Source organism: Hyla sarda, chromosome 6 (assembly GCF_029499605.1).
Source record: "Hyla sarda isolate aHylSar1 chromosome 6, aHylSar1.hap1, whole genome shotgun sequence".
NCBI classification, from domain to species: Eukaryota; Metazoa; Chordata; class Amphibia; order Anura; family Hylidae; genus Hyla; species Hyla sarda.
Window position 1 is genome coordinate 240,362,789 of NC_079194.1, and position 15,266 is coordinate 240,378,054.

Sequence of the window (15,266 nt, forward strand, 5' to 3'; positions counted from 1 at the left end):
AGAGCGCCATGCGCATTTGAGGACTAAATTTTGGATTGCATAGGGGTGGACATAGGGGTATTCTACACCAGTGATTCCCAAACAGGGTGCCTCCAGCTGTTGTTAAACTACCAGCATGCCTGGACAGTCAGTGGCTGACCAGAAATGCTGGGAGTTGTTGTTTTGCAACAGCTGGAGGCTCCGTTTTGGAAACACTGCCATACAATACGTTTTTCATTTTTATTGGGGGGGACAGTGTAATGGGGTGTATATGTACCCTTCATTTTGTGTTAGTGTAGTGTAGTGTTTTTAGGGTACATTCGCACTGGCGGGTTACTGTGAGTTTCCCGCTAGGAGTTTACGCTGCGGCGAAAAATTTGCTGCAGCTCAAACTTCAAGCAGGAGACTTACTGTAAACCTGCCCTGTACATTCACATGGGGGGGGGGGGGGGGGGGGCAAACCTCCAGCTGTTTAAAAAGTACAACTCCCAGCATGTACTGACAGACCGTGCATGCTGGGAGTTGTACTTTTGCAACAGCTGGAGGCACACTGGTTGGGAAACCTTCAGTTGGGTTCTGTTACCTAACTCTGTTACCTAACTGTATTTTCCAACCAGTGTGTCTCCAGCTGTTGCAAAACTACAACTCCCAGTATGTACTGATCGCCGAAGGGCATGCTGGGAGATGTAGTTACGCAACAGCTGGAGGTGCGCAACTACAACTCCCAGCATACCGAGACAGCTGTTTGGGCATGCTGGGATTTGCAGTTTTGCAACATCTGGAGGGCTACAGCTTAGAGTCCACTGCACAGTGATCTCCAAACTGTGGCCCTCCAGATGTTGCAAAACTACAAATACCAGCATGCACACACAGCAAACTGCTGTATGGGCATGCTAGGAGTTGTAGTTTTGCAAGATCTAGAGGGCTACAGTTTGGAGATGACTGTGCAGTGGTCTTTAAATTGTAGACCTCCAGCTGTTGCAAAACTACAACTCCCAGAATGCCCAAACAGCTCTCTGGGCATGCTGGTAGTTGTAGTTTTGCAACATCTGGAGGGCTACAGTTTAGAGACCACTGTATAGTGGTCTCAAACTGTAGCCCTCCAGATGTTGCTAGGCAACTCACTGGCTTCTGTAGGATCCAGGGAGCCAGCCACATGACATCGCCGCCCGCCGATCACCGTCGCCCACAGCCTCCGCAGATTGGTAAGTGACCTTCAACGCCGGTCCCTGTCGGTTTACCCATCCTGCCTCACCTATTGTGGGTGGGCAGAACGGGGAAACCGAAAGTAAACTCCCCCACCTCCGATCTGCTATTGGTCGTCGCGTCTATACGACCAATAGCAGGGATAGGAGGGGTGGCACCTCTGCCACCTCACTCCTATCCCTTCAAGGGGATTGTCGGTGTAGTGGACAACCGCGATCCCCCTTATATTCCGGGTCACCGGGTCACCATAGACCCGTAATGACCCGTAATCGCGGAAATCACAAGTGTGAATACACTTGCGATTTGCCGCCTTCGCCGACATGGGGGGGGGGGGGGCCCTGGGCGTTTGCACGAGAATGCCTGCTGAATGATTTCAGCAAGCATCCCGGTCCGATCCCCGCCCGGCGCACAGCAGGGACCGGAATTCTCCATGACGTACGCGTACATCATGGGTCCTTAAGTACCAGGGTGTCATGACGTACGCGTACGTCAAGGGTCCTTAAGAGGTTAAAGGGATACTCAGCCCCTAGACATCTTATCCCCTATTCAAAGGATATGGGATAAGATGTTTGATCGCGGGGGTCCCGCCTCTGGGGACCCCCGCGATCTCGGCTGCGGCACCCCAGACATCCGTTGCATGGACCGAACTTCACTCCATGCTGGATGACTGGCAATGCAGAGCAGAGGCTCGTGACGTCACGGCCATGCCCACTCAATGCAAGTCTATGGGAGAGGGCGTGTCGGCCTAGCGGCGAGACCCCCACGATCAGATATCTTATTCCCTATCCTTTGGATAGGGAATGTCTAGGGGTGGAGTACTCCTTTAACTAAAGAATAGCCATTTATCATCCTATCATTGGAACAATAAATGGCCCAGACAGGATGGGTTTAGGGAGATCAATGACTCTGTGATATAATTAGCATATTGTCTTTCTAAGGGAACATTATTCATATTCTTATTTTACTTTGACTGATGTGGAAATTGTCTAGAAGTGAAAAGTCCAAAGAGACCACACTATGTTACTGTGACTGTGGAATGGGGCTCATATGCATTATTGTGAGAATAAATGCATTATATCTGGAATATGTAATACAATATCTCCACATCATCCTATAAACCCAATAGTGAACACATTACATCACTCAGGAAACCATTTCTACCGTGATTACGGATCTGCTAAGTTCTGCCTAATGCTGCACATGGGACTCTATACAGCAGCTGTGAACTACACAGAAAAGAGGAACATTCTGCAGAACTCCATAGCAACCAAATCATGTGTCAATAGTCAAATGAAAGGATCGGTGAAAAGTGTCTTATCACTGGGATCCCCACCGGTCATAAGAACAATTTTTTTTTTTTAAGAGCCGAGGCAAGTGCTCTCTATCACCCAAAGTGCAAGAAAAAGTGCAAACGTGTCACACTAAAGAAAATGTGCACAAAGGATGCGGTCTATTGCTAATTCCTTCTCCAACAGGATAGAGGCCCCCAACAAACCTACCCTTCACCTCCGGGCCAAAAGGCACCTGCAAGGATCCAGGTTCGATGCCCCTTTTTGCAAAAGCTAATCAGGGGCCACAAATGCACCTGGCTTCAACCTAGGCGTTAACCAGGGTATCAGCCAAGGAGCCATATACTGGTGGCATCTCGACCAAAGCCAGGATGCCCAGGGGTTGCAGGGAGGTGAGGAACCTGATGGTCACACACACCTCCCCTAGACCACCAGGAGGGACAACCAGAAGGGCTACCGCATCCTGACAAATCCTGTGTACAAACAAACACGTAAAAGTGGCACAGTGACATACAAAGAAAAAAATAAGTGGATGAGTGCAGATATACAGCCCGGTCATCTGGACGGATCTATAAAAATGTACCTGATCCTAGCCAGAAGGCCGGGATACCAAGGGTGAGTGCCAAAGGTGAAGAGTATATGGTGCAGTGCATTCACTCAGTGAGCTATAACACCCAGTGAGTTTCAGCACCTCAGGGTCACCACTCCCCAGGCACAAAAGTACCTCGGCTCTACACCCCCCAACCTCATGGCGAGACCCGGAGGAAACAGGTCACATCAGGGCAGCCGTTGAGCTGGTGTTGTTGCACCAGCCCTGGAATGCCCCGGTACACCTGCCCCCTCCATGCAGCACCCATCCCCATCAGCCTCACACCGGCGTGTCTGGCCACCGGCATGAAACTGATAAGAACAGATAATACACTTGATCTTAGCCAGAACGCCGAGAAGCGAGAACCGGTCATAAGAACAATGGTCTTGTGTCTCTCATTTATATTCAAAGGTGGTTGGCCACATGCACTGCTGCTCCACCAATAAAGACATCTGACCACACAGCACTTTGCTATCACTTTACATGGACAAGTGGTGCACATGCCCGACCACTGGCCTGTTCTTGTGATCCCCAGAAATATTACATAGTCCACAATCCTGCAGAGATCAACAATGATCTGAGATGGTTGGCAATTCATATGTAACCATAAGGCAGCATAGACCAAGGAGAAAAAAACTTTTTTTTTGTTTTTGTTTACATATTATGTGGCACTATGTATGCAGGCACTCTGACTTTTTCCAATTAAGGAGAACTCGGACCCAACTTATGAGGGCATTCTGACTAGCTTCATTTATGTGGGTACTTTAATTTATGGGGGAACTTTCACTAGCTCCATTCATAGGGATGCTTTGACTAGCTCCATTTATGGGATCACTCTCACTTGCCCCATTTATGGGAAACCGCTGACTAGTTCCATTTATAGGGCATTCTAACTCTATTTATTGGGACATTCTGATTAGTTCCATTAGTTCCAGTGTCATTCTCATCTGTCACACTTTGACATTCTCAATTTACAGTGGCACTCTGACTAGCTTCCTTAAGAGAAGCACTCTGACCAGCTCCATTTATGGGGGGGTTGTGGGGGGAGGTGGTACAATGACTACCTTCATTTATAGGGACACTTTGAGTAGTTCTATTTAGGGGGACACGATGACCAACTCTAATAATGGGGTCACTCTGGCTAGCTCCATTTATAGGGGCACTCTGATTAGCTGTTTATTAAGGGCACCCTCATTAGATCAATGTAGGGGAAACTGACTGGCTCTATTAATGAGGCACTCTACATACTATTAATGAGGCACTCTAAATACTATTAATGAGGCACTCTAAATACTATTAATGAGGCACTCTAAATACTATTACTGAGGCACTCTAAATACTATTAATGAGGCACTCTAAATACTATTAATGAGGCACTCTAAATACTATTAATGAGGCACTCTAAATACTATTAATGAGGCACTCTAAATAGTTCAATTCATGGGGGCATGCTGATTCATGGGGAAACACTGACTATCTTAATTCATGGGGATCTCTGACTTGCATTTATGTGGGCACTCTGACTAACAATGCGAGCACTCTGATGAGTTCCATTTAAAGGGGCACTCTGACTGGCTTAATTAATAGGGGCACCCTCATTAGTACAATTTATGGGGACACTCCTATTCGTTTAATTTATGGTGGCATACTAAATATCTTAATTTATGGTGGCAGTCTGACTAGCTTCCTTTATGGGGAGACACTATCTTCATTTATCAGGGCACTTTGGCTGCATTTATGGGGGTAGCTGACTAGCTCCATTTATGAAAGCACTCTGACTGTGAAAAGCAATCACATATTGAATCATAGCCGTGACCTGTACCACAACCTGTAGCCTGGAGCTGAGGCAGACACTTGATGTTACTCTCTACAATGTGGGGGAGATTTATCAAAACCTGTCCAGAGAAAAAGTACCCAGTTGCCCATAGCAACCAATCAGCTTGCTGCTTTCATTTTGCAGAGGCCTTGTTAAAAATGAAAGAAGCGAGCTGGCTGGTTGCTATGGGCAACTGGGCAACTTTTCCTCTGGAAAGGTTTTGATAAATCTCCCCCTGTAATCACGCACGGTGAGACACACCGCCACCTGCCGGTCACATAATTCCATGTCATTGCCCGTATTAATAAAGTTTGAGTCATTCAGATTTGACATAACGGGTTTTCATGAATAATCGGGTCCTTACCTGTATGTGGATTGGTTGGAGCGGTAAAACAGTCATCCATATCTAGCCAATCACAGACGGGGGAGGGTATTAGAAAAAAAAGGGACTTTGAAAGGCTAATGCAGGAACCAATAGACGCCGAGCTGGGCGTGTCACTCCGCCGCAGTCCAAGAAGTGCTGGTGCTGAAGCTCAGAGCTCTATAGCCGGGCAGGGGGACGGGAGAGCTGCGTTACTGACGGCTGTAGGGGCCGCTGGGGGCGTGTATACGGGCCTTTATACGGTATGGGGGATTCCTAGACAGTGGGAGCGGATGCAGTGACGTGTATGGGGTCTGGGAGCATGTCATGTGACTGGTTTTGGGGTATGAGCAGTGTATACATGAATGCACTTGTAGTGGAGTCTGATCATTATACAGTGTCTTGTAGGGGGTAGAAGGTGCATAGACATAGTCATGGCCGATAATTCCTCGTGTCCCGGAGGAGAACTGAAGTACTATACCTGGGAAGATGTACAGAAGCGCTGCACACGTGACGAGAGATGGCTGGTCATCAAGCGCAAAGTCTATGACATCACAAGGTTCTGCTATCGACACCCCGGGGGACCCAGAGTCATCAGCCACTATGCTGGCCAAGACGCTACCGTAAGTGTTGTCATAGGGTCCTCATTGGCACATCACTCATGGAGTAAGTGCCTGTAGATCAGTGTTCCCCAACCTGTGGCTCTTTAGTTGTTGCAAATCTACAACTCCCATCGTGCCCCAACAGGCGTCACCTGGAGAGTCACAGGTTGGGGATCACTGCCATAGAAACCTTCAGCTGGAGGCCCCAGATGATGGGAGTTGTAGTCGCAACGTTAAGATCTCATTCACACTTTGGTGCTCTGATGTCCAAAAAAAGGAATCTCGGTCCAGCGTAAATTTTTATTACCATAGAAATGTGTTTCCCAACCAGGGTGCCTCCAGCTGTGGCAAAACTACAATACCCAGCGTGCCCGGACAGCTGAACTCTGGGCATGCTGGGAATTGTAGTTTTGCCACAGCTGGAGGCACCCTGTTTGGAAAACACTGTCATAGACAGTATGGCAGGATAAGGGCTGCCAGACACATCTACGAGGATAAGCAGATGTCAGAAACATCTGACACTACTGAATTTATTAAAGGGGTACTCCGGTGGAAAACTTTTTTTCTGTCTGGGCATGCTGGGAGTTGTAGTTGTAGTTTTGCAATTACTGGGAGCCCACAGGTTGGAGATCACTGCCTTATAACTACAGCCCTGCCATTCCTTAACCCCTTACATTTACGGTGCATGTCCTTAAGGGGTTAAAGGGGTACTCCGGTGGAAAACTTTTTTTTTTAATCAACTGGTGCCAGAAAGTTAAACAGATTTGTAAATGACTTCTATTTAAAAAAATCTTAATCCTTCCAGTGCATATTAGCTGCTGAATACTACAGAGGAAATGGTTTTCTTTTTGGAACACAGAGCTCTCTGCTGACATCATGACCACAGTGCTCTCTGCTGACATCTCTGTCCATTTTAGGAACTGTCCAGAGCAACATATGTTTTCTATGGGGATTTTCTCCTATTCTGGACAGTTCTTAAAATGGACAGAGGTGTCAGCAGAGAGCACTGTAGTCATGATGTCAGCAGAGAGCGCCGTGTTCCAAAAAGAAAATAATTTCCTCTGTAGTATTCAGCAGCTAATAAGTACTGGAAGGATTAAGATTTTTTTAATAGAAGTTATTTACAAATCTGTTTAACTTTCTGGCACCAGTTGATTAAAAAAAAAAAAAAAAGTTTTCCACCGGAGTTCCCCTTTAAGGAATGGCAGGGCTGTAGTTATAAGGCAGTGATCTACAACCTGTGGGCTCCCAGTAATTGCAAAACTACAACTCCCAGCATGCCCGGACAGCCGTTGGCTGTCCGGGTATGCGGGGAGTTGTAGTTTTGCAACAGCTGGAGGTCCACAGATTGAAAATAACTGTTATAGGGGGGTGCAGAGGTAGTGGTCACACCTTTGCCCATATCTGTGAGGGAGCCAATGAGCCAATGAGGAATTTGTTACAGATTTTGCATTGGAGCCTATGAGCATAAGGTCACACCCCCGAGGATCTGACAGTGTTTTCCCCAATAGCAGACATCAGTGGGCAGCCTCCCTGTGCCCATATATTTTTTTGTTGCTGGATCCTATCAGTTTCTTCCATCTTAAAGGGATTATCCCCATTTATTTATTAGGGGGAAGGGCTGCTGGGACCCCATTTGGGTCACAAGACTGAAGGTCCCTTGTCTTCTGAATAAATGGAGTATGAATACCCAATCACATTACCTAAAATAGCTGATCGCTGGTATTAGTTACTACCCTGATCTAGCCCTCTGGGCCCCTGCATTCTTCTTTAGTGCAGAGAACAGTTGTTGGATCAGTGGGAATATATCAGTGTAGCCCAACAAAGGTGCCTCCAGCTGTTGCAAAACTACAACGCGCAGCATGCTGGAAGTTGTGGTTTTGCAACAGCTAGAGGTGCACTGGTTGGGAAACACTGGAAGAGATTATCACTGAGAATGGATATATTTTATTTATTTCAAGGATCCAGATACTCTGACTGCACTTCACTGATCTACTAACAGTCATACCTGGAATATATATATATATATATATATATATATACATTTGTGTTTAAATATATACTCCAGGTATGACTGGTAGTAAATAAGTGAAGTGCAGTCATAGTATCTGGATCCTTGAAATAAATAAAATATATTGCGTATTACTATAGTCTTTTGTCTTTAAGTTTTGTCCCCTTTAAAAACCCTGCTGTAGAACAATATAGTGACAGAAAATCAGGGCGAGGATGATGGAAACAATGGGGGAGATTTATCAAAACCTGTGCAGAGGAAAAGTTGTCCAGTTGCCCATAGCAACCAATCAGATCGCTTCTTTCATTTTTCACAGGCCTTCATGAAAATAAAAGAAGCAAGCTGATTGGTTGCTATGGGCAACTGGGCAAGTTTTCCTCTGCACAGGTTTTGATAAATCTCCCCCATTGTGTTTAAATGACATATAACGTAATGGACCTGACAGTAGTCACCATAGAGACAAGTGCAGCTTCAGTGTTCTTCTTGTTTACAGATAGATATATATATATATATATATATATAGATAGATAGATAGATAGATAGATAGATATTAGATAGATAGATAGATGGATAGATACATATATATGAGATAGATACTAAATAGATATTAGAAAGGTTGTTTAAAGGTAGATATGAGATAGATAGATATGAGATAGATAGATATGCGATAGATAGATATGAGATAGATAGATATGTGATAGATAGATATGAGATAGATAGATATGCGATAGATATGAGATAGATATGAGATAGATAGATAGATATGAGATAGATAGATAGATATGAGATAGATAGATAGATATGCGATAGATAGATATGAGATAGATAGATATGTGATAGATAGATATGAGATAGATAGATATGCGATAGATATGAGATAGATAGATAGATATGAGATAGATAGATAGATAGATATGCGATAGATAGATATGAGATAGATAGATATGTGATAGATAGATATGAGATAGATAGATATGCGATAGATATGAGATAGATATGAGATAGATAGATAGATATGAGATAGATAGATATGAGATAGATATGAGAGATAGATAGATAGATATGAGATAGATAGATATGAGATAGATATGAGATAGATATGAGAGATAGCTAGATATAAGATAGATAGATATGAGATAGCTAGATATAAGATAGATAGATAGATATGCGATAGATATATGATAGATAGATAGATAATAGATAGATAAGATATGAGATAGATAGATGATAGATAGATAGATAATAGATAGATAAGATATGAGATATATAGATGGATATGAGATAGATAAATATTAGAAAGATGGTTTAAAGGTAGATATAAGATAGATATGAGATAGATATATACGGTAGGTAGATAGATAGATATTAGATTTATAGAAAGATGTGAGATGGATATATAAATATAAGATAGATAGATGTGAGATAGATAGATAACCAAACAGAAAAAATCTGCAGCACTCCAAGATAAGGTGCAAAAATGGTGGATTTATTAGCCTGACAGACTAATACAGTAAATCCACCATTTTTGCACCTTGTCTTGGAGTGCTGCAGATTTTTTCTGTTTGGTTATTCACACCTGACCCGTAACCTGGGACAACGACCTGCTGGCACCCATCATCACCTCATTTTTTGGGTTGTGCTGCTTCAATTTCTCCTTTAGATAGATAGATAGATAGATATGAGGTAGATAGATATGAGATAGATAGATAGATATGAGATAGATATGAGATAGATAGATAGATAGATATGAGATAGATTGATAGATATGAGATAGATAGATAGGAGATAGATAGATAGATAGATATGAGATAGATTGATAGATATGAGATAGATAGATAGATATGAGATAGATAGATAGGAGATATATAGATAGATATGAGATAGATAGATATGAGGTAGATAGATATGAGATAGATAGATAGATAGATATGAGATAGATAGATAGATAGATATGAGATAGATTGATAGATATGAGATAGATAGATAGATATATAGGAGATAGATAGATATGAGATAGATATGAGATAGATTGATAGATATGAGATAGATAGATAGATATATAGGAGATAGATAGATATGAGATAGATATGAGATAGATTGATAGATATGAGATAGATAGATAGGAGATAGATAGATAGATATGAGATAGATTGATAGATATGAGATAGATAGGAGATATATAGATAGATATGAGATAGATAGATAGATATGAGATAGATAGATATGAGATAGATAGATAGATAGATAGATATGAGGTAGATAGATATGAGATAGATAGATAGATAGATATGAGGTAGATAGATATGAGATAGATAGATATGAGATAGATAGATATGAGATAGATAGATAGATAGATAGATATGAGGTAGATAGATAGATATGAGATAGATAGATAGATATGAGATAGATAGATAGATATGAGATAGATAGGAGATATATAGATAGATATGAGATAGATAGATAGATAGATAGATAGATAGATATGAGATAGATAGATATGTCATAGATAAATAGACAGTATAGGATAGCAAAATATATAGATAGATACACAGATGTGAAATGAATAGTAGGTGGATAGATACAATCCAATAGATGAATAAATGAATAGTTTATAGGTAGTAATAGGTAGATAGCTCCTGTGGGAAATAAGTGCACAAACTGCTCCTCATGTATAAAGATAAGCTGTTGCCCATAGCAACAAACCTGTTCACTAAAACAATGAAAGCTAGACTTTGATTGGTTGCCCCGGGCAGTTCTCTCCTGTGTTTTCTTATTTTTAGGAATATAATGTCATTTACCCTGCAGATCATCGAGATCATTTTGCTTAATCTTTCTACCTATGAATGAGTAGTTTGTAATGATTTCCTGTAGTGACTGTTTCCATCTATCCGTATGACATGTGTACAGTATTTGTTATATTCATAGCCCTGTATTAGGATGTTTCCGTTCCCCCTGCTCTATACAGAGGCTGCCCTGTATTAACCCCTTTCTGCCCCATATCCTGTGCGTACACTAAGCCTAGCTAGTACATTGTGCACAGTGTCAGGTGGCTGTAGTATCCATGCTCAGGATTGGTGCAGCGCTGTGGCTCCACTGTCTGCTCAGCCCACTCCCTTCTGCCATCAGCTTCTCCTCTGTATCCCCCAGAGGTGGGGCCTGCGTTCTGTGACCGCTTAACCTCTGCTGTGCTGGAGAAGAATGCTGCTAGGGAGGAAACATACTGCCTGGAGCGCAAAAACCCAAAGAACAATAAAAAATATGACTAAATATTCTTTGTGTCCAAATATAAAGCAGTACTTTATGTAATATGTGGTAAAGGACAACTCCCTCCCTAAAGGCTAATATGTGGCTCTGTACATGCCCTATGACAGATTAAGCGTTATACAATGCCCAAAAAAGTCCATGAGGCCATATTGTACTTTAACTTCATACTAAATACAATAGAAATTGATGTTGCATGTTATATATATATATATATATATATATATATGTGTGTGTGTCTAAGGGGGCCTAGGGACCTTCTTCTACACTGCTCAAAAAAATAAAGGGAACACTAAGATCACACATCCTAGATCTGAATGAATGAACTAATCGTATGAAATACTTTCCTCTTTACATAGTCGAATGCGCTGACAACAAAATCACACAAAAATTATCAATGGAAATCAAATTTATCAACCCATGGATGTCTGGATACAGGCTGAACCAACTTTGATGTAATGTCCTTAAAACAAGTCAAAATGAGGCTCAGTAGTGTGTGTGGCCTCCACGTGCCTCTATGACCTCCCTACAATGCCTTCTCCTGATGAGTTGGCGGACTCCTGGACAGTCTTTGGTGCAATGTGGCATTGGTGGTGACATGAGACATGATGTCCCAGATGTGCTCAATCGGATTCAGGTCTGGGGAATGGGCGGACCACTCCATAGCATCAATGCCTTCCTCTTGCAGGAACTGCTGACACACTCCAGCCACATGAGGTCTAGCATTGTCTTACATTAGGAGGAACCCAGGGCCAACCGCACCAGCATATGGTCTCACAAGGGGTCTGAGGATCTCATCTCGGTACCTAATGGCAGTCAGGCTACCTCTGGCAAGCACATGGAGGGCTGTGCAGCCCCCCAAAGAAATGCCGCCCCACACCATTACTGACCCACCGCCAAACCGGTCATGCTGGAGGATGTTTCAGGCAGCAGAACATTCTCTAAGGCGTCTCCAGACTCTGTCATGTCTGTCACATGTGCTTAGTGTGAACCTGCTTTCATCTGTGAAGTGCACAGGGCGCCAGTGGCAAATTTGCCAATCTTGGTGTTCTCTGGCAAATGCCAAACATCCTGCACGGTGTTGGGCTGTAAGCACAACCCCCCACCTGTGGACGTCGGGCTCTCATACCACCCTCATGTAGTCTGTTTCTGACCGTTTGAGTGGACACATGCACATTTGTGGCCTGCTGGAGGTCATTTTGCAGGGCTCTGGCAGTGCTCCTCCTGCTCCTCCTTGCACATAGACAGAGGTAGTTGTCCTGCTGCTGGGTTGTTGCCCTCCTACGGCCTCCACCACGTCTCCTGTTGTACTGGCCTGTCTCCTGGTAGCGCCTCCATGCTCTGGAGACTACGCTAACAGAAACAGCAAACCTTCTTGCCACAGCTCGCATTGATGTGCCATCCTGGATGAGCTGCACTACCTGAGCCACTTGTGTGGGTTGTAGACTCCGTCTCATGCTACCACTAGAGTGACCAAAACATCAGACAGGAAGCATAGGAACTGAGAAGTGGTCTGTGGTCACCACCTGCAGGACCACGCCTTTATTGAGGGTGTCTTGCTAATTGCCTATAATTTCCAACTGTTGTCTGTTCCATTTGCACAACAGCATGTGAAATTGATTGTCAATCAGTGTTGCTTCCTGAGTGGACAGTGTGATTTCACAGAAGTGTCATTGACTTGCAGTTACATTGTGTTGTTTAAGTGTTCCCTATTTTTTTGAGCAGTGTATACATATAGATACCAGTATTATAAATGGCATAGAAAAGGTGGGGGCCTATATCTGTAGCTCTCCCTTTTAGCTTATAGATGTGGTCTCATGAAGGAGACTTCACTATATGATATCTATATACCACAATAAGGATGGTAGTTATACATGTGGTATGGTAGGGTCAAAAGTGGCAGACATTAAACCCATTTTAGAATATTATAGACCAGTGTTTCCCAACCGGCATGCCTCCAGGTGTTGCAAAACTATAATTCCTAGCATGACCAGCCAAAGGCTGTCTGAGCATGCTGGGAGTTGTAGTTTTGCAACAGCTGGAGGCACCCTGGTTGGAAACACTGCTATAGTCACTATCTCTCAGGCCTGAAATTGACAATAACAGGAAACATGCACAGCAAATAGAGATAAGATAGATTTTAAATTCATTGCCCCTTTAAGGCCATTTTCGCATGGGCATAAAACGGCGGCATGGATAATAAAATATGAGTTTTATCTGTGTATTTGTGTAGGATCTAAACATTTCTGTCTGTCTCCTGCCTAGGATGCGTTCACTGCATTCCACATTGATAAGGAGTTGGTACAGAAGCACATGAAGTGTCTTCTGATCGGGGAGTTGGCGCCCGGGCAGCCTTGTGTGGAGCCCAAAAAGAATGTAAGTCTCCCACATGATTCCGTGCCCTGTAATTACCCCTTCTTTACCCATAATTGCTGGTGTTTTCTCTCTCCCGTAGGCTGCTCTAGTAGAAGATTTCCGGGCCCTGCGCTCCACCGTGGAGCAGATGGGTCTCCTCAAACCCAATAAGTTATTTTTCTTTGGCGTACTCCTGCACATCCTGTTCATAGATGTCCTCGCCTGGCTGAATCTTTATTATTTTGGGGCGTCTCTTATTCCATATCTCATCACAGTTTTACTTCTTGGCACGGTCCAGGTAGGTCAAAGACCAGGTAATACAGCACATTGTAGACTGAGGAGCGAGGGCTCCGTTTCGCGGCAATTACCGCTTGATCACGCTTGTTAAGCGTTATCAAGCGGTAATTGCCGCGAAATGGAGCCATCGCTCCGCATGCTCTTCCTGAGTGTGTTAGTTTTGTCTGTCCTGATGTTCTGCACCTTACTATGAAATAAAGCCTCCAAGTTTGCACCGGTCACCAGGTGAGTGCTACGTTCTTTCTACATACCTGCTATATCAGTTTTGGTTTCAATACGGGAGCACCTCCATACTGACTACCTTGATTATACCTGCTGTTCCAAGTCACACCCCAAATTACACCTCTTTAGTGCCGAGACAGCTTGCCCCTTTTTTACATTGTAAACTGAAATGTGTCTGTGGTTGGAAGGCCCCTTTAGATTTTGGTCACATGTATTACACAGACAAAATTGTTTGTACCCTTCTGTTAAAGACAGAAAACCTAACAATACTCCCTGGAATAACAAAAAAACAACTGACAAAGTAATAATGAGTAAAAATGTACTGAACATTAGCCATTAAAAATCAGCCATTGCTTTGGAATTGTGGGTTAACAGAAGCATTTCAAAAAACAGAATAAAAAAACTGGTTTGGACAGAAATGATGGCCCCTAAAAGTTAGATTTTGTTGCACAACCTTTTGGGGCAGTCACTGCGATCTGAGACTTCTGCACTTGTCTCCAGGTATCTTGGCCCACTCCTCATAAGATCCTGCTTTAGATGTTTTAGGTGTGAAGGTGTCTTCTCCAAACTGCAGGTATCTTGGCCCACTCCTCATAAGATCCTGCTCCAGATGTCTCAGGTGTGAAGGTGTCTTCTCCAGACTGCAGGTATCTTGGCCCACTCCTCATAAGATCCTGCTCCAGATGTCTCAGGTGTGAAGGTGTCTTCTCCAGACTGTAGGTATCTTGGCCCACTCCTCATAAAATACTGCTCCATATGTCTCAGGTGTGAAGGTGTCTTCTCCAGACTGCAGGTATCTTGGCCCACTCCTCATAAGATACTGCTCCATAAGTCTCAGGTGTGAAGGCGTCTCCTCCAGACTGAAGGTATCTTGGCCCACTCCTCATAATATACTAATCCAGCTGTCTCAGGTGTGAAGGTGTCTTCTCCAGACTGCAGGTATCTTGGCTAACTCCTCATAAGATCCTTCTCCAGCTGTCTCAGGTGTAAAGGTGTCTTCTCCAGACTGTAGGTGTCTTGCCCCACTCCTCATAAGATACTGCTCCATATGTCTCAGGTGTGAAGGTGTCTCCTCCAGACTGAAGGTATCTTGGCCCACTCCTCATAAGATCCTGCTCCAGCTGTCTCAGGTGTGAAGGTGTCTTCTCCAGACTGCAGGTATCTTGGCCCACTCCTCATAAGATACTGCTCCAGCTGTCTCAGGTGTGAAGGTGTCTTCTCCAGAATGCAGGTATCTTGGCCCATTCCTCATAAGATCCTGCTCCAGATGTCTCAGGT

General features: G+C 43.7%; 1 protein-coding gene and 1 pseudogene across 2 annotated transcripts in view; one reads left to right on the top strand and one right to left on the bottom strand.

Annotated features, from left to right (window-relative positions):
* Nucleotides 1-3,269: 3,269 nt before the first annotated feature.
* LOC130277970 (U2 spliceosomal RNA) lies at nt 3,270-3,426 on the bottom strand (annotated as a pseudogene).
* A 1,915-nt stretch (nt 3,427-5,341) lies between these two features.
* FADS1 (fatty acid desaturase 1) overlaps nt 5,342-15,266 on the top strand; it is a 48,498-nt gene continuing 38,573 nt past the window's right edge. The window contains exons 1-4 of one of the 2 annotated variants that reach the window (XM_056526794.1): nt 5,342-5,503; nt 5,649-5,863; nt 13,380-13,490; nt 13,570-13,767. In XM_056526794.1, the coding sequence (XP_056382769.1) occupies nt 5,675-5,863; nt 13,380-13,490; nt 13,570-13,767 (498 nt within the window). In that variant the 5' untranslated portion in view covers nt 5,342-5,503; nt 5,649-5,674. Of the gene's footprint in view, nt 5,864-13,379; nt 13,491-13,569; nt 13,768-15,266 lie in introns of both variants that reach the window. The other variant, XM_056526793.1, reaches the window with a different exon arrangement.